Source organism: Canis aureus, chromosome 3, assembly GCF_053574225.1.
Source record: "Canis aureus isolate CA01 chromosome 3, VMU_Caureus_v.1.0, whole genome shotgun sequence".
Taxonomy (NCBI): Eukaryota; Metazoa; Chordata; class Mammalia; order Carnivora; family Canidae; genus Canis; species Canis aureus.
Window position 1 is genome coordinate 78269983 of NC_135613.1, and position 22380 is coordinate 78292362.

The window sequence follows — 22380 nt, forward strand, 5'->3', positions numbered from 1 at the left end:
TATTCGCCCTCATGGGGCAATTGGGCACCACCAGCTCCAACTTAACCTCCAGATGGGGCTGCCTGTCAGTCCAAGCTCAGGAATGGGGGCTCCCTGTTGCGTTCCACCTCACTCAGGACACCCTGAGAAGCAAATGGACATAAAGAAGAGCTAGAAGCATTTCGGTTTCTTGGTTGTGAGGTTGAATGGTGTTCTGCGTAAGGAAACCTTGAGAGGCCAGGGGTTTTCCTTGCTTATGGTGGTGCACCCCTACCCCATTTACTGCTGAAATGTGAGTGAAGATCAGAAAAGATAGAGAACTTTGAGGAATAAGAACACGCAGGGTCTCTATGTATAGGTGAGATACGTCTAGGGTTCCGCTCTGCAGATGGGCAGTTAGAGAACGCGAGAGGACCTTGCGCCCCTTATTCCCCCAACTCTGAGTCAGTTCTCCTTAGCCAGTGAGGTGTGGGAATGATCACCTAATGCTCCTGGCCCAGCGGAGCAACACAGAGGGTGTGGAGAAGGCACCTGGGGGGCTTCAGGCATCGTTGAGTTATAGTCACAGTGATCAGCCCTTGGAGTCAGGGCGCATTGGGGTGTTTGGTAACAGAAGAGGGCACATGGCTACTCTTGATATAAAGAAATGGAGAAATAAAGAACAGAATGGAGTTGGAATAAAAAAGCATGTTACTTTCCTCGAGTACCGACTTTGAAGTGAGATGGTATGTGAAAAATGCTTATTGTAGGCATTCGGCACGTGCTAGTTTCCCCTTCCTCTGTGATAGAGCGTTTTGGTGATTCATACTTCTCTTTATACTTTAAGCTTCATTCCTAAGCGTACTTCAAGATTCGTGAGGGTAGGGCGAGGTCCTGGGGCACTTTGCTCTCCTGCCTCCTAGCACGGCACCTGGCCCACCCAAAGTCTGCTCTCTCATCCTTTCTCTGTTGGCAGATCGCCATGCGAAGTGTTCTTTGGATGAGTCTTGAGTGAATGAATCATCTACTTTGGGGATCCTCAAAATCTCTTTTGCACCCTCCTCCGTGTGGGTGGGTCCTAGAGTTGACCTTGAAGAGGGCCAGTTGGAGAGAGGGCAGGAGTGTGATTGTGTGTGTTTCATTAACATTCTCAAAACAAAAATAAAAGACTTGTGGATGATTTAACTTGTTTTCTTTCTTTCTTTCTTTCTTTCTTTCTTTCTTTCTTTCTTTCTTTCTTTTTTTTCTTTTCCTTCCTTCCTTCCTTCCTTCCTTCCTTCCTTCCTTCCTTCCTTCCTTCCTTCCTTCCTTCCTTCCTTCCGATTTTGTTTATTCATGAGAGACCCAGAGAGAGAGGCAGAGACACAGGCAGAGGGAGAAGCAGGCTCCATGCAGGGAGCCCGATGCAGGACTCGATCCCAGGACCCCAGGATCATGCCCTGAGCTGAAGGCACACACTCAACCACTGAGCCACCCAGGTGTCCCTCAGTTTCTGTTTTCTTTTGTTCAGTGTCTTAAATTACCCAGTATTTTGCCTTCTGGCTAATAAGAAGTGCCCACGAGTGTGTACCTTATCAGAACGTTGTCAATGTGCTTGGGGTGGAAGATAAGATGACATGTCCCATGTGAGAAATGGCACCTGGGGACCCAGAGCCGGCTGTTAACTCACATGTCCCGCCTGTAGGTCCCGTCAGTGCTGTTTCTTCCCCAGGCCCCTGAGGGCTCTCTGTGAGTTGCCAAATGGCCAAAGTGCTTCATTAGGACTGTTATTTCTTCTGATTGGAAAAAACCAAGATAATGATTTCACCATAAACCAGTCCCCCCCCCCCCCCCGCAAGAGGGAGGGCCAGTGGAGTTGGATGGGGGATGGATGGGGCTGGGTATGAGCCCGGGAAGGGGGAGGCAGGCAAGCTGAAAGAACTCTTAAACAACACAGTCTGTGGTCTGTCCTTGAGCTTCAGGGGCCGTCCATGGGGCAGTTTGTCTGTGACAGAGTTTCTGGGTAACTATCCCCTCCTTCATGTGCTTTTTGGGACAATAAGCATTCCTGCTTTCCAGATGCATCAACCTCTCCTCTCCCCTTGGCTTTTTGGGGGCAGGACACAAGGCTTTCCTTACTTTTTTAAGAATTTTATTTGAGAGAGAGCAAGCTTCAACAGGGAGAAGGGACAGAGGGAGAAGGAGAAGCAGACTCCCCACTGAGCAGGGAGCCTGATGACACGGGACTCCATCCCAGGACCCCTGGAATCATGACCTGAGCCTTAGACAGATGCTTAACTGACTGAGCCACCCAGGTGCCCCAACACAAGGCTTTCTGTATCTTCCCTACTTCGTTACTTCCAGCACTCCTTTGATTTTTGTTAACTAGAGGGAAACAGGTGGTGACAAAATTAGCTACCAGTTGGGAAGCTGTAGTCATAAAACATCTTGAAAACATATTTATTCTTAAATGGACTTGGTCTTTAAAGAAGTAAAATAGACGCATGGCACCTTTTCTTGGGCTTCCGAAATGCTCTTGTGGGTGTTCGCTGGCGATTTCTGGGGAATCAGGTGCCCCAAGCTATTGCAGGTTGGCTCCTGAATCAGGCTACTTCTGCTGCAGCTGGCGGTAGGACCAAGTTGGCACGGCCACCAGGATGGCTTCCTAAACTTCTGTGAAGTGGCCCCCAGGGCACCAGGCCTCCTGCTCCTGCTCTGTGCTGGCCTGTCCCTCCCCTGTCCTGCCCTCACACCTGCAGGGGATGATGGCACTGGCCTCTCCTTTCCCGAGGCTCCCCCATTGGGCTTCTGGCCAGCCCTTCACAGGCCTCCTAGAAGTCTCCCCAGGCCTGGCTCTAGCTCGAGGAAGTCTTCCCCTGTCCCTACACACCTTGCTCTGTCTTGTTTGGCTTCCCTATGGCCTTTTTTCAGCAGCTGGTTGTTGAGACAGCTCTGCTCTTCTCTAGGCATACGTTGTTCAAAAACTTGTTTATTTCTGTGGTTTCACTTGTGGCCTTGTGACCTCATGGCAGGTGCCATTACCTGGCAACCCGTGCCATTTCACATCAGCACCTGTTGACTGGTCTGGGCAAATGCTTGTCACCTTTTTTTTTTTTTTTAATTGAAGTATAGTTGACACACAATGTTGTATTAGCTTCATGTCTATAGCGTAGTGTACATAACTCTATATGTTAGACTATTCTCTTGTCGGTTCTCATCTCAGTATTTTTGTTGCCTGAAACTTCCCAGATGTTCTTGCTTTGTGGCCGAGCGCTGCCTCCTGCAGGGCAGACTGTTGATGGTTTTATCACAAGGAACACACACTCCTCCCAGGCTCCCTTCTTCGCCTGCAATTCAGATCCCCCTCACTCTCATCCCTCAGGTCGGTGGTTCCTGCCACCCACCCCTTCCCAGCTTTAAGTGAAAGCCAAGGCCAACATTGTCCTGTACTCAAGGGGATAGAAGGAAGAATTCAGGGGCAGGTCACCTGTACCGAAACCCTGTTTTCCTTAGCTTATCACTGCTTTGCTCTTTGACGGGTCAGGTCCCCCTATAAACCCTTATTTTCTTCACCTTTATTTTATTTTATTTATTTATTAGAGAAAGAGAGCACAAGCAGGGGAAGGGCAGAGGGAGAGGGAGAAGCAGACCCCCCCCTGAGCAGGGATCCTGATGCAGCTCGATCCCAGGACGCTGATGGGCCTGAAGGCAGACACTTAACCCACTGAGCCACTGCTCCTTTTCTTCATCTTTAAAACAGCGATCAGAGTATTTACATTCTTACTTTATGAGGTTGGAAAGATCAGATGTAAGAATGTGCGTGGAGGCACTTTGTAGACCAGAAAGCATCGCTCCTGTGGACCTTTATTGTTAGTATTAAATACAACATATTAGAACGCAGTGTCTTGAACACACTGAAAAAAGTAGCGAGTATTTGCCCTAAAGATTTTTTTCTCAGGCAGCCAATAGGGTATCCCCAAGGTAAGGGCAGAGCTGCCGGTATCACTAGTGCTAACTTCTCAGGCTTAGATTTGTGGCTCACAGGATGGAGAGCTCTGGGTCTAGGAGGAAAAAAAAATAGTGAATTGGGCCTTGACTATGTCAGAGGGAAGAGGCAGCCAGGCTTCTGCGTGGTATGGGACTCAGTGGCCAAGTGGAAGGTGCAGTGATTGAGGTGTGAGGTCATGCAGAAGACACATTTAATGCAGAGGGGACAATGAACACAGTTGGGAGGAGTGAGTGAGCCTGGTTTATTCGGGGAACACAAGTGATTCTATGTCAGCTGCACATTAGCGGCTTAGGTGGAGCTCTCTGTAGGGGAAGTTGAGAAGTTGGGAAGAGGAGACTGGTTTCATGTTTCAAGGCCTGTGTACGAGGCAAGCACCTTGGACTATCTTGTAGGGCGTTAGGGGGAAACTTGAAAGGGTTTTAACCTGGGAAGAGGCGCCTTTAGCCCTGATTTAGACAATAACGTAGGGTAGTCCAGGCATCTTGTACTGGGGCCATGCTAGGGCCGGCGAGCATCAGCCAGTTGTGCACGTTGCTCCCCAGCTGTGATGTTAGCTTGAAATTGGCCAGGCCCAGAATCTTTGCAACACAGAAATTGGCTAATGATGCACACCTGTTTCCTCCTCCCTGGTTGTTAAACACTTATCAGCTCAGTTAAGGGGCCATTTCAAAGATTTACTTATTTTTAATTTTTAGAGAAAGAGTGTGTGATGCATGTGTACTCAAGAGAGAGTGGCAAGAGGAGTGGTTGGAGCAGAGGGAGAGGGAGAGAGAATCTTAAGCAGGCTCCACTCTCGGCACCAAACTAGATGCCAGGCTTGATTTCATGACCCTGAGATCATGACCTGAGCTGAATTCAAGAATTAGACGCTTGGGGAGCCTGGGTGGCTCCATCGGTTAAGCATTTGCCTTCAGCTGAGGTCATGATCCCGGGGTCCTGGGATTGAGCCCCATGTCCAGCTCCCCACTCAGCAGGGAGTCTGCTTTTCCCTCTGCCTCTTCCATCCACCTGCTCGTACTCTCTCTCTCTCTCAAATAAATAAATAAAATCTTAAAAAAAAAAAAAAAAAGAGTTGGACACTTAGCCAGCTGAGCCACCCAGGCACCTCTAAGGGCCATTTCAATAAGGTAGGGACTTTGGTAGTTTGCACACCTGGGATGTGTGTTAAAAATTCTTTAGGCCCCAGCCCAGAACCTCTGCATTAGAATCCAGGGAAAGAGATGGGGTGGGAACCTATCTCTACAAAAGTGGCAGGTGATTCTTACATAGTCTGATACCCGTCGTTGGTCCAGGGGGCCAGGACAGTAGGAAAAGGAAGGAGGGATGTGTATAAAAGATACGTAGAGGTAGGAGCCGCAGAACTCTGTGGCTGATGGGAGGTAGGGAGCGGACGAGAAGGAACTGCCACAACTGCTTCTGAGTTTCCTTGTCTGGACAACTAAGTAGATGGATGGAGGTGCAGGTAGGTGAGCTAAGGAAGGCAGGTAAAGTTCCTTGGTGGGAGAAGTGGGGGGGGGGGTTATATGCTGAGAGGGCTCTTGGGAGGCAGGGTTTGGTGATGCCTTCCATGCATTTGGATTCAGGGAACCTGGTGCTTGGTAGAACAGGTGGGCTTGGGACAATATGTGGGTTGTTGAAGGCATGGATTTGGATGAGATGGTGGGGGGAGAACGTGTAGAGAAGAGAAGGGACTGCTGGGCAGAACTCTAGCGACAACTTTTCAGAGGTTGGTAGAAGGGAAACCAAGAAGAGGTCAAGCAAACAGCAGTTTGGGTATTGATGACTAAAGTTAGTGGTTTCTTGGAGGGAGGGGTTCCTTTAGGTGTTTCCAGCATTTCCAGAAGTCTGATAGAAGCCACATAGCATTTTTTGGTAATAAGATAACCTAAAACATTGTTTAGAGTGTTTTAGGTGAAGAGTGACTGTAGAGAGTTTGAGGCATGTCATTAGATGTGGACCTGAAGTTCTGAATGGTAGTTATGTGCCTTTTTAAAAAAAATTTTTTTTAAAGATTTTATTTATTTATTCATGAGAAACAGAGAGAGGCAGAGACAGAGGCAGAGGGAGAAGCAGGCTCCATGCAGGGAGCCCCATGCGGGACTCGATCCCAGGACTCCAGGATCATGCCCTGGGCCGAAGGCGGGCGCCAAACCGCTGAGCCACCCAGGGATCCCCGTAGTTATGTACCTTTGATTAAAATACACGCACACACACACACACAGGGAGCATGGATGGCTCAGTTGGTTAGGCGCCCTACTCTTGATTTCGACTCAGGTCATGATCTCAGGGTCGTGAGATAGAGCCCCACAATGGGCTCTGCACTCAGCATGGAGCCTACTTGGGATTCTCTCTCTCTCTCCCCCCCTTCTACCCTTCCCCCTTCTTTTCACATGTGTACTCTCTCATGCATGCACACATCCTCTCTCTCAAAAAAAAAAAAAACCCACAAATTAACTAGGAGATAGTGTTTAGTCAGATATCAGAAAGATATCTTTCCAAATCATGATAGTTGGGGATTTGGTTTAAAGGTTCTCGGTGTGGGGCTCTCTGCCTGTCCTGGGAATGTCTCTGGACTTGCCCCTGTGAGGGGAAGTCCATGGAGAAGGGATTTAACTCCTCATTTTGAAGTTTAGATGAAGGAACCAGGATCAAGGTGGTTGTCAAAATAAGGTTTTGGGGGATTGCCTGGCTGGCTCAGTTGGTAGAGCACATGACTGTTGATCTCAGGGTTGTGTGAGTTTGAGCTTCACGTTGGGTGTAGAGACTACCAAAAAAATTTTAAGTAAGGTTTTGGGGTTATCTGTGGACGGAATGCCATCTGGTTTGCGTTGGGTTGAGAAATCTATGCATCTTCCTACTTTGTTCTCCAGTATCAAGGCTCTGGATTAGGAAGCAAAAGATGTCCTAAAGGCAGGGAGGTGGCACAGGAGCCTGAAGGGTGGGGGATGCTGGCCTGTGAGACTCCCCTACCTAGGGCCTTGACAAGTCATCAGAGACTACAAGTTCTGGGAAGCATCTTAGTTGGTCACAGTTAACACTGATGAAAGGTTTACCACTAAATGACCTGGTTAATTTGTTTGTTTCTCTTAAGAGGGCCTAAGATTTTGCTGTGAAGCAAAGTAATGCTTGAGGCCAAGGAAGCTACAAGGGTGTGGGAGCTAGAGAAAAGTGGTGTGTTCCTTAAGAGTGACCAAGAACATTTGAGCTGACACAAGCTCACAAGCTCTCTTGCCCTCTTTCTGCAGAAGCCATTTGAAGAATATAATGGGGTGAGTATAATTATTTTAATTGTGTGTAGTGAAAGGCCTGGAATTTTATGGTGGGTCAGGGAACCTTTACACTTTGTGAAAAATACCTCAGAACAGAGCATTAGAGAAAAGAATTAGTGTTTTTCTCTGCCCCTCCCCCCCAGTAACGCTTGATTATCTGTATTCACAAGAGCCAAGGATGGGCATGTACATTGATTGAAACTCAGGCAATTCAGAAAGAAAGAAACAAAAAAGTTGTAGCCTTGGACCTCAAAATCTTTTTTTCTTTAAGATTTTATTTATTTATTCATGAGAGACACAGAGAGAGGCAGAGACACAGGCAGAGGGAGAAGCAGGTTCCCTGTGAGGAGCCTGATGCAGTACTTGATCCCAGGACTCTGGGATCACGACCTAAGCCTAAGGCAGACACTCAACCACTGATCCACCCAGGCCCCCCTCAAAATCCTTTTCTATTGATTTTTTGCTCCTAGCGTCTAGTTGGAGAACTACATTCTTTCCTGCCCACCCTCCGATGGAGGCCCTGTGAGGCAGGAAGTATGTCTTCATCGTCATCATCATGTTGGATAACTGCGAGTTGGAGCATAACATTGGCAAGGGGTCGGGCAGAGGAGGGTTGGCATTAGAAAGGTTTTCTTAACAGTTGCTACTTTCTTTGGAAATGAATGTCTAGTTCAAGTTGGTATCTCTAGAGCACCAGCGCCTAACACAATCTGTTAGAAGCTCCTTGAGGTCACAGACCATGCTTTTCACCCTGAATAGGGCCCAGGGTACTCAACACCGGCGTTCAGAACATGTTGATGAACATTTGGAGGTGGGTGGTAATCTGGAGAGAGGGTGTCATCTGTATGGACTTAAGAGAACTTGCCAGCAGAGGATCTTTCTGGAGTGGCAGGAGTGTTGAGTGGAAATGAAACATAAAATAGGATCTTTGGTTTTGAGTAAGTGACAGTGTGGTTGAAAGCATAGGGAGTTGAGTCCTTAATTATTGTATCCCAAGGAGTGTGCTAATTTTGGGGGTAAAAGGTAGGGCAGGGTGATGTAGGACCACAGTGTGGGCCGTGGTCATCGAGGAAGATGTCCCTTAGAAGGTGCTGCTTTTGAAAGATCATGACAGCTATGAGATTGAGTAGCCCGATTCCAGATCCCTTCCTAAGCATTTATGGCTATTAATTTTTACAACACTTCAATGAAGAAAACACTTGTCATCCCCATTTTATGTATGTATGTATGTATGTATGTATGTATGTATGTTTTGTCATTCCCATTTTAAAGAGGTCAAAATGGAGTAGTTAGAAGATGGGTCAAGATTGGAATGCTGGCAATCTAAAAAACTCAAGAGCCCTCAGGCTTAATCGAGATGGGATGAATGAAGCAAATCAGAGAGTGCAGAGAAGTATATACCAGGCCCCGGGAGGCCCTGTCCAGACCTGGGATCCTGGGAGTGGGCATGGGCAGACAGCAGGCAGCTTATTAGGGCTTTTCTCGCTAAACTAAGGGGTTTGAACTTGGTTCTGAAATTATGGGAAGTCTGTGGGACATTTAAGCCTAAAGAAGAGATGCAATCAAGTCTGCATTTCAGGAGGACCATCAGTGTCCAGGATAGACTGGAGGGGGGCCAGATTGGCAAGAGGAAAACCATTAGGAGCCTGTTAAAGTAATCCCTGGGAGGAGTGATGAGAGCTTGAGCAAGACAGTGGCCGAGGAGTGATGAATGGGGAACAGGTCGGACCTGCGGGGTGTCAGGTGAAATCTGCAGAATCTGCAGCACTTGCAGTGAAATTGAGGTGGAGGTGCCTCTCGAGTTTAAAAAAAAAACCAAAACATCAACCAAGTGCTCACTTCGGCAGCATGTATGCTGAAAATCTTCAGCCGAGACCTGAACATCTAATTGGCTTTATTACTTCGGTCCTGAAGCGCGCAGCATTCTATCTAGCAAGTGGAGCAGCTCTGAGAAGTTGCACAAAATGAAAGGTGTCTCTAGGAAGGCGGGCGGAGTGAGCAGTCCTTAGCGAAAGAAAATATTAATTGAGGCCAGGCCGCCTCGTCCAAGGGGAAAGGGAGGGGATCTCATGCAGATTTGGGGGATGAAGAGGCCCATGCGACTTGACCTCATGGGTGCCGCTCAGCGGAATTTCTGACTGAGCAAGTAAGGCTCCCCATTCCTGGGGGAGCTTGGAACTTGGTTTCAGTGGTTGCCATTGTGGACATGTGGCTTTACTTTTTAACACTAAGTTGGAATGAATCCTTACTTGTCCGGTCCCAGGAGGGGAGAAAAAAGAAAAAAAGATGGTGAATTCAGGATTGGCTGTGTTCAGCTTGGGATTCATGTTGGACTCCAGAGAGTTCAGTGCTGATGCAAATATATGATAGTAACATTGCATTAAAACAACATTAAATGGGGGGATGGTAACCCCCATTTCTTGGGGCCTTATTATTTGCCCAGCCTCTTGTTATGTGCCTTATAGTAGTTAACCTGTTCCATCCTCAAGACGGTTGTCCGGAGTTATTTACAACCTAACAGTTGAGGTGACAGGAATGTAGAGAGAAGTAAATAGGCTGCTCTGAGTTACTCAGGTGAGCAGTGGCAAAGCTGGAACTCAAATCCTAGGTCTGATCTGGAAACCTCTGTGCTGTCTGATTAAACTTTACATGTTCTCTATCTGCACTAATATGGAAGCAAATGGCCACATGTAGTTATTGAGTACTTGAAATATGACTGGTATGACTAAGGAACTGAAATTTTAATTAATTTAAATTTAAATAGCCGCATGTGACTAGCGGCAGCTCAGTTCTCTGCCCTGCTATCTTTGGGAGTCACCAGTATATCCATCATAGCTGAAGGCTTAGGTGTGGATGAGATTCCCCAGAGACGTTATTACTGTGGATTTTTCTGTGGGTCACAGGCCTATCTGAGAATCTGGTGAGAGTTATAAATCATCTCCTATGAATATATAATATTATTGCACAGTATTTTGATAAGTAGAGGTTCACAAACTCAGGTTCTCCTGGCATAAAGCTGGAAGAGGTAGGAACCCAACAAAATGTAAACTCCTTGAGAATGGAGATCTCTGTTTTGTTTACTACTCTATACTCCGTGTCGATTTTCCCAAAAATGCCTGGTACGTAGTCAGTATTTGGTAATTTATTAAACGAGTGGCTGACACAGAAGAGTACATGAAGTCCCCCCCCCCCCAAAAAAAAAAGAGAGAAACAAAAGTAGGACAAAACCCAAGAACCAGGAGATGGTGGTGCTGCAGAAGGCAGGAAGGGTGAAGTTTGGAGAGTGGGAATAATCATTGACGTCAGACCTGCCTGGGTGGTCAAATAAGATTAGGACAGGCCACAGCTATCCTTGGCCTGACGGTAACTGAGGTCCTGGTGGATGAAAGAAAAGAGGGGTGAGGGTGCTGTTCAGATTGCAGGGAACTTATTCACGGGTCAGTGGTGAGGAAGTGGAGGCAGTGAGTGTAGAGTCCAGTGGGTCTCAATCCTAGTTGCCCACCAGCATCACTGGGAAGCTTTTAAAAAAATACACATTTCTGGGGTGGGCGCCTGGCTGGCTTAGTCGGAAGAGCATGCAACTCTTGATCTTGGGGTCGTGAGCTCCAGCCTCACATTGGGTATAGAGAGTACTTAGATAAACAAATAAAAATAAACTTAAAAAAAATACACATTCCTGGATATGTTCAGACTCTGACACGGCAAGTTTTGGGGAAGGGCCAAAGAGTCTGCATAACGAAGCTCCCAGTTTAGTCTGATGTGGCATTGACGAGAAAGTTTGGCGCTCACCAAACGTGTGTTCTTTCAATAAAATATGGTCCTGGAGGAAAGGAAGGGAAAATAAAGGAGTTGAGGGAGAGCTTTCTTCTTTTTTCTTCCTTAAATTTAAAGACAACCAGGAGCATATTTAGAAGCAAAAGAACTCTTAAGCAGAGAAGGATTAGTGTGTTGTAATGAGTTAAAGGATATTTGGCTGAATTCTGAATCCCTGAGTCTGCTGGTCTACCCACCCTGCTGTGCGTTTCCATGGGACCCATGACACAGATGCCGCCCCGGTAACTTTGTAGACAAATGATCAGTCTTCACCCAGAGAGCTATTTTCCAAGTAGTTTTGAGACTGTTCAGGTATGTTGTATAAGAAACTGGCGATCATTGGCAGTGCCCCAAATCACATCTGTTTACTTATTTTCTATTATTAGACTTTCCCATACTCATTTGCCAGATGACAAATAAACTATTCTGCGGCGTTCTCACCTGCTTTGCCACCTGCCCTCCTTCCCCGGGTACACCTTTCCTCCTTACACGGAAATGGAGAATGCCAGAGCCATTTCACAGGTGGCTGTAATTCAGCATGAGTACTCAGCCTTCTCTTTTGTCAGTGACCCTACTTTTCATTCAGGTCACTGGCTCTCAAAACTACCCTAAGCGTCTCTTTTCTTCCTCCTGTGCATGGGATGTTTCGAAATATTTATCTGCCAATCTCACTGAGCGTTGAACACAATTGACCTCCGCCATTGATGGTACGCCCACCAAAGCTCAGATATTGCCCAAGACACTTTCTGTAGATGACTTTTACCATTTCTAATCCTCACTGTCATCATTTAAGGTTTGTGGTATATACCCATGCCTGACACTTAGAAAAGTTAATTTATCCAGGATCATCCCGCTAAGTAGCAGAGTCAGGACTAGAACTTGTGTTGTCCTGACTCTAAATCCTGAACTCAGATACTGTGATCGGTTGACTCACAACTTAATCCTCAGCACTGTTCTGTAATTTTGGGCAGTGGGGTAGGGGGCGGGGGGCAGGGGAATAGTCTAAAAGAAGATAAGGGACTTGACCAAAGTAGAGGCCAATGAGAAGAAACAAGGCTAGGGCAAACCTAGGTTGGTCTGTGTCTCTGCCCTATTTCTACTATATCCACTGCCTAAAAGAGTTTCTTTTTCCTATTTTTGTTAATCAAAGACGTGTATCAATCAAAGCCACCCTGAGTCTTTTGAAGCTTCTAGTAAGCATCAGGTAACATTCTAGATTGCTCTGGTTACAACTAAAAGCAAAGAAATTCGATAGTCTGCACAGCTGTAGTGTAGGTACATGGACGGTTTCCATTAAGCTCTAGAAATAACAGCTTGCCCATCCCTGTACCTGTGAATCCTTTGAATCTCTTGACACTCTCCCCTACTCCCCCCACCCCCATCCCCACCCAGGCTTTAGGAGGAGTCCATGACCTCTTTAGTGTTGTCTGCAAGAGAAAGAGCTGTTTGTACATATGAAGCACCCACTCAGGAAAAGAACCAAACACAGTCTCCCTAGCAGGGAGGCTGTACTTTCCAGAGGACAAAAGGACACCTTCCTGGTGGCTTGTGGGTTCAGCCGGTACTTTTATGCAAGTGTCCTGGGTTGGGGGAGGGAGAAAAGGAGACCAGGGGAATCGTGGGAATTTACTAGCCTTCCCTGCAGAGCTTCTTGGTCATAGTCTATGGTTTTCTATCTTCCGGGGTGCGCTTTGGCCTCAAATTACGTGTTTTTCCCAGTTTGTGCCCGTGTTACTGGTTTAATATGACCTTTGAGGATAAGCTCCAAACACTGACTTGCTGGTGGAGAATAAAACCAGGATTACAGATCATCTGATTTGCTTCAGCTGGTTTCCCTCAGGAATATTCTGGAATTTAAAGAAGCCGCTTCCCCACTTAGCAACACGCTCTTTCGAAATTTAATTTCAACCGTGATTTTTATCTGAAGCTTGCATTTACAGGAGGAGGGATTTACTTCTTTAGCCGTGCGAGGGGAACAGCAAACAGTTTGCCTGTACAAATTCCCTTCCTTGAGATGTTAAGCGGACTTTGAGTCATCTAGTGCCCAGATCCAAATCCTTGCTCAGAGATGTTGGTTTTTTTTAAGGTTAGCTCACTGACATTTTTATCTGTTAGTGCCCTCTGCTGGACTTCCTCACAAGTTCTTCTGGACTTGGAGCTTGGAGCCCAGATTGGGCACCGAAGGGCCACTGGGGTCTTCTCTAAAAACAGAGATTTGGGGATGTGGCCTTTGACCTTCTGGCTTTCTGTATCCCTGAACACCCTGCTCTGGTGTTTGTCTTTTGTTCGTGACATCAGAAGACTGTGGATTCCTTTAGGGAATAGGACGAGCTGTCCGGGTTCCAGGTGGCCTGCATCCTTTGCAAAGGCTCATTTAAGAGAAGAATGGAACGAGTTGATGTGAGAGGGTGAGCCAGCATCTGAATCTCGGGAAGTTCTGCTCCACAACATTATTCCCTGGGGATTGAGTGGAGGAGGGATTTGGTGTCCATCTCACTTCTTTAAGACTGTTAGAAAACCAGTTGCAAACATGGGAGGAGAGAGGGTCAGGCCCCTCCTCGGATCTGTAAGGGAGGAGGGATCCTGTGTACCCTAGGGATCCTGGGCCACATGGATTTATGTGCAGTCTCTCTTGTTCAGCATTCACCTTTTCTGACACGTTCCCCCCAGGCCCGCAACAGAAGTGTCGGCCACCCGCACCTCATCCATCCTTCTAGGGTTGCCGCACCACAGCGCACAGTGAATACTTGTGCATCCTTTATGTCCTGGTCTCCTAGCACAGTGCCTGGTATATGCAAAGTGTTTGGTAAATGGAGCTAAACTAGAATGTCTTTTCCTCCAGTTCTGTTGGTCCTGAGTCTATCTGAATTTCAGGTGTCAGCGCTAAAACCCTTATTTATTCACGAGAGACACACAGAGAGAGAGGCAGAGACATAGGCAGAGGACTCCATCCCAGGACCCTGGGATCATGCCCTGAGCCAAAGGCAGACACTCAACCACTGAACCACCCAGGCACCACTGATAAAACCCTTGCTGTGGAAATAATTCCTTCTCGTTCCTTTTTTTTTTTTTTTTTTTTTTTTTTTTTACCAGCCCAGGTGCATGTTATGTCCCGGGAGCATTTAGTATTTATTTCTCAAAGTTATGTTTCTCTACTTTTCAATGTATTTATATTGACTCTTACTTTCCAGATCATAAACACGTTGAGAGCAGGATTCTAACACCTGATTCTCAGCTTTATGGTCCATGAGCCCCAGAACGATGCCTTACACATAATAACCACAGCAGTTATATATAGCAGCTCACATACACCAGGCCCTGCTCTCCGTACTTCACATGTGTTCTTTATTTAACATCCTCTAATCTTTGCAACAGTTTTATAAGGTAAGAACTGTCACTGACATGTATCTCCCCCATTTTTGTAGGTAAGGAAAATGACGATCAATCATTTGCTCAGGGTCATGTAACTAGGAAGTGGAGGAGCTTGGATTTAACCCCAGGCAGCATGTTCGAGAGTCTAGACTTCATCGTTGCTTCGATGCTGCCTCTTGTTGGCATGCGTACACATGGAAGGCATCATATAAATATCTGTTCAGTGCATGCAGGTTGATGTTTTTTGGTTATTTAGAGCCAATAAACAGTTTGAAGGTGATCCACTGTCGCTTTCATCTCCACCATCTGCACTGCTTCCTGAGCAATGGGAAGGCCAAAAGGGGGCACCAGAGGTTGGTTCTATTTTGGTTTCAGACCTGCTGAATGGCTTAGGTTCTGGTTTGGAAGTCAGCATTGCCATCTAGTGGGACAGCCTGCTAATAGCAGCTCAGGATTATTTTTCTGAAACCCTGGTATGTTGTCCTTTAATTCTGGGAATCCCTTTATTAGCTTAACTTTAAGTTTTGACTGCCAGAGAGAGGGTAGGGTGAAAAGGAAGAACCAGATTCAGTGCAGTCAGGCCTGGTCTCTTCTTGGAAGAGACTGTGATGCTGATCATAGTCATTTGGGTTGGTTGAGTCTCATTGGCTGTTAGTGTGAAACACTAGGCTGCAGGCTCCTTCCCTTCTACTTCGGCTCACATGTGCTGCCCATGGTATAGACCAGTGTTCCAGTCTTTTTTTTTTAAGTTTTTATTTATTTATTCATGAGAGACACACACAGAGAGAGAGGCAGAGATACAGGCAGAGGGAGAAGCAGGCTCCATGCAAGGAGCCCGATGTGGGACTTGATCTCAGGTCTCCAGGATCACACCCTGAGCCGAAGACAGATGCTCAACCGCTGAGCCACCCGGGCATCCCTAGTGTTCTTCTCTTAATGCTCGCCCTGTCTGCTCTGGAATTTGAGCTCCAATCAATCCAAACAGTACTCCAGTTGCCTACTATAGTACAACATGTGTCCCAGGTCATAAAGTAGACAGTGTCTGATGCATTGTAACAAGTTAGTCCCAGGGTAAGAAATCCCACAGGTCAACAACATGATAGCACAGTTTTGTGATATGGAGTTTTTTTTAATTTAATTTAATTTAATTTTATTTATTTGAGAGAGAGAGAATGAGGGAGAGTGTGTGAGAAAGAGGGCACGTGTGTGCATGAGCAGGGGGAGGGGCAGAGGGAGAGGGAGAAGCAGACTCTCTGTTGAGCAGGGAGTCTGATTTGGGGCTCGACAGGGACTCTAGGATCATGACCTGAGCCAGAGGGAGGTGCTTCATCAACTGAGCCACCCAGAAGCCCCTGATAAAGGAGTTTTTAATAGACAAGTCTCTGAGACCTTGCAAAGGGTATGATATGATGAGTAGCCCCTCCACAGTGAACAAGTAGCAAAAGTGCTATGATTAGAGTAAATGAAGGAGATAGGCCTGTGTACACACTTTAGTTCTGACAGGCGATTGGAGGCTCTTCTGATTTCTTGTGTATATATGCGTTTGAAAACTTGATACACATTGCTTCTAAGTTTGATAACTTCTTGCTGAAAGAACAGAACACAAGAGCATGGTTATACCTGTGACCACAGCAAATCAGGTACTGCTTTGATTGAGAGTGTAGAGGCACCAGAGCAAGTTTTGTTCAGAGTTTCAGTCTACGAGGGATCTGGTCTAAGGAATATACTCTGTGGCGAAATTTGAATTTTTTTATATTGAACAATCCCTCAGGACAAGGAAACAATTGAGTTATCCTGGAGCCTCAGTTATGGTGACATTTATGGAAATAGGAATTTGCTATTAATGGGATCTGTGCAAAGCTGGGATAAGGGGTGAGATAAATATTTTTAGGCTTTGTGGGTCTAATGATCTCATTACTGGCTTATTCAGCTCTGCCTTAACTATTCAGTCTGCCATTGTAGCGAAACAGCAGCCAGAGCTAATACGTAAATGAGTAGTTGTGGCCACATTCCAATAAAACTTAATTCATGACTCTGAAGTTTGAATTTCATTTAATTCTTCTATGTCATGAGATGTTATTCTTTTTAAATATATATTTTATTTATTTATTTATTCAGAGAGAGAGAGAGGCAGGGACACAGGCAGAGGGAGAAGCAGGCTCCATGCAGGGAGCCCGATGTGGGACTCGATCCTGGACTCAGGATCACGCCCTGAGCTGAAGGCAGATGCTCAACCGCTGAGCCACCCAGGCATCCAGAGGTGTTAATCTTGTTTTGACTTTTCCCTCAACCATTTAAAAAAAAAAAAGCAACCACCACTCTCAAAGAGTTGTAAGAGAGAAAACCCACAGGGAGCTTCAGATTTGGCCTGGGGGTCTATAGTTGGTTGACTTACAGATCCAATGCTTGGATTCCTTCATAACAATAAGAATTATATGTTCATATGTTTAGTTAGTGCCATTAAGATGTTTGAACAGCTTCTCTGAAGTAAGATGAAAGATGGGTGGATTCCACATAACTTCAGTGTAAGCATTTTAAAGAGCTCTCAGCTAAAGCCCTAGAATCATCTTGCCTACAGGGCATCGCGGGGAGGGACTCTTCCCCTGTTCCCAGGAAGCAGAGAGGCAGGCCTGGTGACCCCGGCCCCCATGGAGTCTTTCTCCCTACTAGAAATCTCCCCTCTCTCCCGGTAGTGGAAGGAGGGGGGGTGGGCGGGGGCATGGGGTGACTGAGTACCTGCATCTTGAGAGTCTCCAATGAGGTTGAAGAAGAATGGCATTGTTACCCTGCCATGCCGATTAAGAGGCCCAAGTCTAGAAAGTGCTGGAAGCATTTGCTCTCTGAGACTACATAGCCAAGGAAGAGTAAGGTAACAAGTCAGGATCTGCCCCAGATGTGGTGGGCGGGGATTGCACCAAATTTGTGTCCTTTCTCATCCCAGTTGCCTGCCTGTACACTCTGTAGCAGCTTACATGGGGGAACTTGTGTCTCTTAGATTTTGTAAGCCCCGTTTCTTTGTCAAGCTGTGGAGTCTAGACGGCCTCCCCCAGGGTTGAGAAAGAAATTAACGGTTCATATCCTGTGTCTTTCTTCAGCAGCCAACAGAGTAGCCAGCAGAGCAGCCATGACGATGATTCAAGCAGGTTCCTGAGTCCTCGAGCCCGGGAAGAAAGGTAAGACCCTCCCCAAGGAGGGAGGGGATGGGGTGAAGTGTTTGAGTACGATCGCCCCACTAGCGCCGTGGAGAACTGTGGCCGGGGGGTGGGGAGGGGGGCACACAGGAGGCTGCTGGACCTCTCTGCTCAGACCCGCCAGGAAGATAGGATGTTCACCCAGGTTGTGAGCAGGTGCAGCGCCAAGGGGCTGCTTCCCAAGGCTGTTGGTGATCAGCAAGGAGCAAAGGCGGCCGGTGGCAAATCAGAGATGCTGGGGAGACCTCAGGGTGGACTCGGATCGAGGCCCTCTTTAGCGGCTGGGTGCGCTGTGGCTGGGGTCTGAGGACAGCTGCAGGGCCTGGCACCGCATGTGTGGCATCGATTGCCAAGAGAGCACCGAGATTGGAGTGGACCGTGCTATCAGAGGTCAACGAGTGTGGGTAGGCAGGGGGCAGTGAGCGTGGAGAAGCCTCTGCGTGCTCCCCAGAGGACTTAAGGGCCGACTAGCTAAATGCTCAGGGTGTGAGGACCACAGGCCTCTGCTGCACGGAGCGCCCTGCATGGCAGGCACAGGGGTCTGCTGTCTCAAGCGAAGCTCGGGTGCCCGAGGAAGTTGACTGATGTGAACTAAAAAGAGGTCTGGGTTGGCATGCCACGGGGCTCTGCTTTTGGTCTAGTTCTGTTTACCAGTTTTCATCAACAAACCGGTTGAGAAAGGAGAAGGTACTTTTACATCATTTATCAAACTGACAGCAGACACTCAGCTGAGAAGGAATAGAGAAGATCGAGGATGATACGCTCAAGGTTTGGTATTTCAGATGGAACAGTGGGCACAGATACAGTATTTCTTTTTAACGTGCTATTATATTTATGTTCTGTATATTAGAAGAGTTTCTCAAATGTAGGATTACTGCAGGGAGCCTCCCTTGGCAGGACTTCATGTGAAAAAGAACTTGGGTTCATTTACCAGCAAAATACGAGTCAATGATACGACAAAGGGACCAAATGATCTCTGAAAGTCTGAGTTCGTTCATTAAACAGAAAAAGATCTCACTGGTTGGTACTACTTCAACCCTATCTGGTGTATCCTGTCCAGTTCTTTGGAAAGAGGTATCGATAAATGAAGAGTCCAGAAAGAATGGTCGAGATGATAATGTATTATTATAAGGATGGTTGAAGGAAAAGTGGCTTAGCCTGGGAAAGAGAAGGTTTTTGGTGACTATAACTCGACTCGTGAAATATCTTATCTGAAAGCCTAAGAAACAGCCAGAGGCAGAGAGGTCATAGCGAGAAGGATTTCAGCTCAGGATAAGGAAGAAAGTCTGTGATTACAGCGGGACTTCAGGGGAATACGCCTTGCAAAGTACTGAACCGTCTCCTCCACGGAAACCTTCCAGCAAAAGCTAGGTGGTGTGTCACGAGTGGATTCCCTCCTGGGCAAGGGGGGGGTGCGGCTCGGGAATCCTTGTACATAATCTCTTCACATTATGAAGTTGTGTAGTAATGCCCTGGTTCTCCAGTATCAGTTCAGCTCATCAATTCCAACAGAGCAGATAGGAGGCAAGGGGCCCCCAGGGGACGAAGACTAATCATTCTTGTCAAGATGCTTAATCAGTTATGATCTGATGGCAGTTCCCTTTGTCTCTAGTGGCCTACACTCTCTTTTCAGTGCTTTCTGGAATTCATTAACCCTATTCTCGAAATTAGAAGGGGCCATGGAGTTCCCTTGGCACAATTCCCTTCCCTGTGCTTGGGCGTCAGACCTCTCCTGGAGTGTCCTGTCCGTTTCTGGTCATGATGTCTGTAGTTGGTCTTCATCTATCAGCTCTCTGACTAGCAGCTCCTCAACTCCCTTTTTAAAAAAAAAAAAAAAAAAAAGATTTTATTTTATTTGACAGAGCAAGTGAGCACAAGCAGGGGGAGTAGCAGAGGGAGAGGGAGAAGCAGGTTCCCTACTGAGCAGGGAGCTGCAATCTGGGGCTGGATCCCAGGATCCCAGGATTGTGACCTGAGCTGAAGGCAGACACTTAAACCAACTGAGCCACCCAGGTGCCCCTCCTCAACTCCGATTATGTCAGCTGCTCGGGGTGTTCCTAGGAGGGAAGAATAGGTGATGAGCTGCAGACTCTTTTTCCCAAGGCAGCTCCATCTCTTACTCTAGGACGTGACTGCTTGTAAACTAGAGGAAGCCCTGCCTCCTGTCCGCTCTTTGGGATTGTATACGGACATACATTCTATTCTAGCTCCTTCTCTGCCCACTTCCTTAACCAAATGAAATGTTACAAAGGGTTTCCAGTCCAAACTTCTGCAGAAAAGTCCTCTAGATGCCTTCCCTTGTCCTTCCCATCCCTGACCCCCTGACAACCCCCTGATAAACTCTTCAGGGTGGACAGCGGATATAATTTTGCATCAGCTCACCCTGGGCAGTATGGGAAACACAGCTCTGATCAGAAGTACGCTTCCCATGGTGGTCCCTATGGACCCCTCGCCTCAGAAACTCAGGTCAGATATGTGTTCACCATGGCCATTCGGAATGAAGTCTTGTTTCTCTTCTCATCCAGTTGGTTGTCCTAGAGAGAACAAGTCCCCAGAGTGCTAATTAATCACCAGCCTCGGTTCAGAACAAACCCTAACACTCTGCCCCTAATCCTTCCTCTAATATGTTTTTACCCAATTAAGAGACTCTCTGGGGTGTTTTGGATATTGGTCTGTGTTATCCTGGCCTGGGGCAAGCGTGAATCCAGACCCTCGGGAGATTGTCAGCAGTGGTGGGGGGCCGGCTCCTGCTTCTTGCTCTGGGGCCCCCATTTAATGGACAACGCACCCTGCTGGTTATGGCGGCATTTCCTACCCAGGGGAGGCTTTTGTGTGATCTCATTTAGTCTACTCCCCTGGGAGGCCACAGAGCAGGTATTATGGATTGACAGTGGTCAAGGAGGAGGTGGGTAATATGGACCCTCTTCTTGGCTGCTCCGAATCCTCCAAACCACGTGGTCAATTATAGGATGAAGGCTAGTTTCATAGAGCAGGTAAAAAGGAAAAAAACAAAACAAAACATCGATTTCTTCTGGTTTAAAGATAAAAATTCTAATCCTTAAGTATGATGTACACTTTCAACTGGTTATAACAACACTGGTTTTTCTTTTCTTTTCTTTTCTTTCTTTCTTTCTTTCTTTCTTTCTTTCTTTCTTTCTTTCTTTCTTTCTTTCTTTTTCTTTCTCTTCTTTTCACAAAGTTCAGAATTTAGAGACAGACTAGGGCCCAGTTGTAGTTTAACCAATGTCCATGTGATAGCAAAGGGGGAGGTGCCTCCAAAAGGCATCCAAACCTAGGTGCTTCTGAGAGTTTTCCTCCTCATTCACATCAGTGTTGATTCCTGAAGGAGAAAGCCTTTGGAACCATAACAGGGGCAGCAGTGGGTGGGTGGGTGCAGGGAGGCAATTATTTCCTGGGCAGGCGTGCATCAAGAAGAGTTGATTTCAGGAAGAGAAGCAGCTTTCTGGGAAATGAGGATCGTCTCAGAGATAGGAATAATCCCCTTAGGTTTCCAGTAGAAAGAGGAATAGACCCAACTTCTCCAAAAGTCTGTATGTGTGTACACATAACTGAATATGGGACATAAATCCATTTCCATGCGTCCAGGAAAAGCTAGGGAGACACTTAGAAAACACTGGCTCCCAGGGTCAGCCCAAACTGGACCAATGGTTAGGGTTTCTCATGTTGCCAGATCTTTATTTAGTACATTCGGGTGATGGTAGCAGCTGTCAGACGAAGCCAGAGCTATAGAAAAAGGAGCTGTTTCACTACAGGCATTTAATATACAGTATTTATATATACAGTTTCAACAGAACCTGGTGCTCAGTTGACCAGGAAGCCTTTCAGTGGCAGGAGGATAGAGACCGGGACAGAGCTGGGGTATAACCAAGCGCCAGGTGTAACCAGGCTGTGTGCGTTAACGTATCCATTCCTGTGTGCGGCTGTGTGTGCCCCAAACCTTTGTTAGGTGTCTGCAAGATACTGGGGAGGCTGCTGGAGTCCAGGCTGCAAGATGTATAGAGGCTCAGGGCACCCAGTGGCTCAGTCTATTGAGTGTCCGACTCTTGGTTTCAGCTCAGGTCGTGATCGCAGGGTATTGAGATTGAGCCCCGTGTTGGGCTCCAAGCTCAGCACAGAGTCTGCTTCTCTCCCTTGCGCTCTGCCCCTCCCCCTGCTCTTGTGCACACTTGCCCTCCCCCCAAATAATAATCTTTAAACAAAACAAAATAAAAAGATGTCTAGAGGTTCACTGCTGGTGGGCACCGTGATGTACTAGAAAGAGTGAAAGTCTTGAAGTCCAAACAGTCTTTGGATTAACTACCTTCTTCCTTATTAAGTGCATCTTTAAAAGCAATTTACTTACCTGTACTCATTTATAAAAGTCTTTCCTTGAAAGGAATAAATGAGATAATATGTGTGAAGTGCTCTGTACTTAGTAGGTGTTTAGTAAATGGCAGCTGCTAGTCGTCTGATGAAGTCGTGAGATTTCCCTGTTTCTTTTTTTTTTTTTTTTTTTTGATTTCCCTGTTTCTTAACGGATCTAGAGTCTGCTGTGTTTGAAGAAGCAGAGACAGAATGTGTTGAGTATTGATTGCCTGTAAAACATCAAATGTGGACGCTAAGGATAAAGAGATGAAGGCATGGGGCTTCCCCTTGAGCATCTTAGTGTCTCGTAGTGAGACAGACATCCCTAAAAGTAAGCAAGTATAATATAATGTGATAATGGACATGGAATTTCGTATAAAGTAATGAAACTCAAGAATTTGGTAACCAGTGTGCCTAACTTCGT

At 46.7% G+C, this 22380-nt stretch overlaps 1 protein-coding gene across 4 annotated transcripts in view; it reads left to right on the top strand.

Annotated features, from left to right (window-relative positions):
- Window positions 1-22380, top strand: part of GRAMD1B (GRAM domain containing 1B) — a 175017-nt gene that overhangs the window by 32300 nt on the left and 120337 nt on the right. For all 4 annotated transcript variants that reach the window (XM_077893930.1, XM_077893938.1, XM_077893923.1 and 1 more), the window contains exon 2: window positions 17496-17573. Coding sequence is in view for 3 of the 4 variants with exons in the window: in XM_077893938.1 (XP_077750064.1) it covers window positions 17496-17573 (78 nt within the window). In the remaining variant the exon portion in view is untranslated. The remainder of the gene's footprint in view (window positions 1-17495; window positions 17574-22380) is intronic.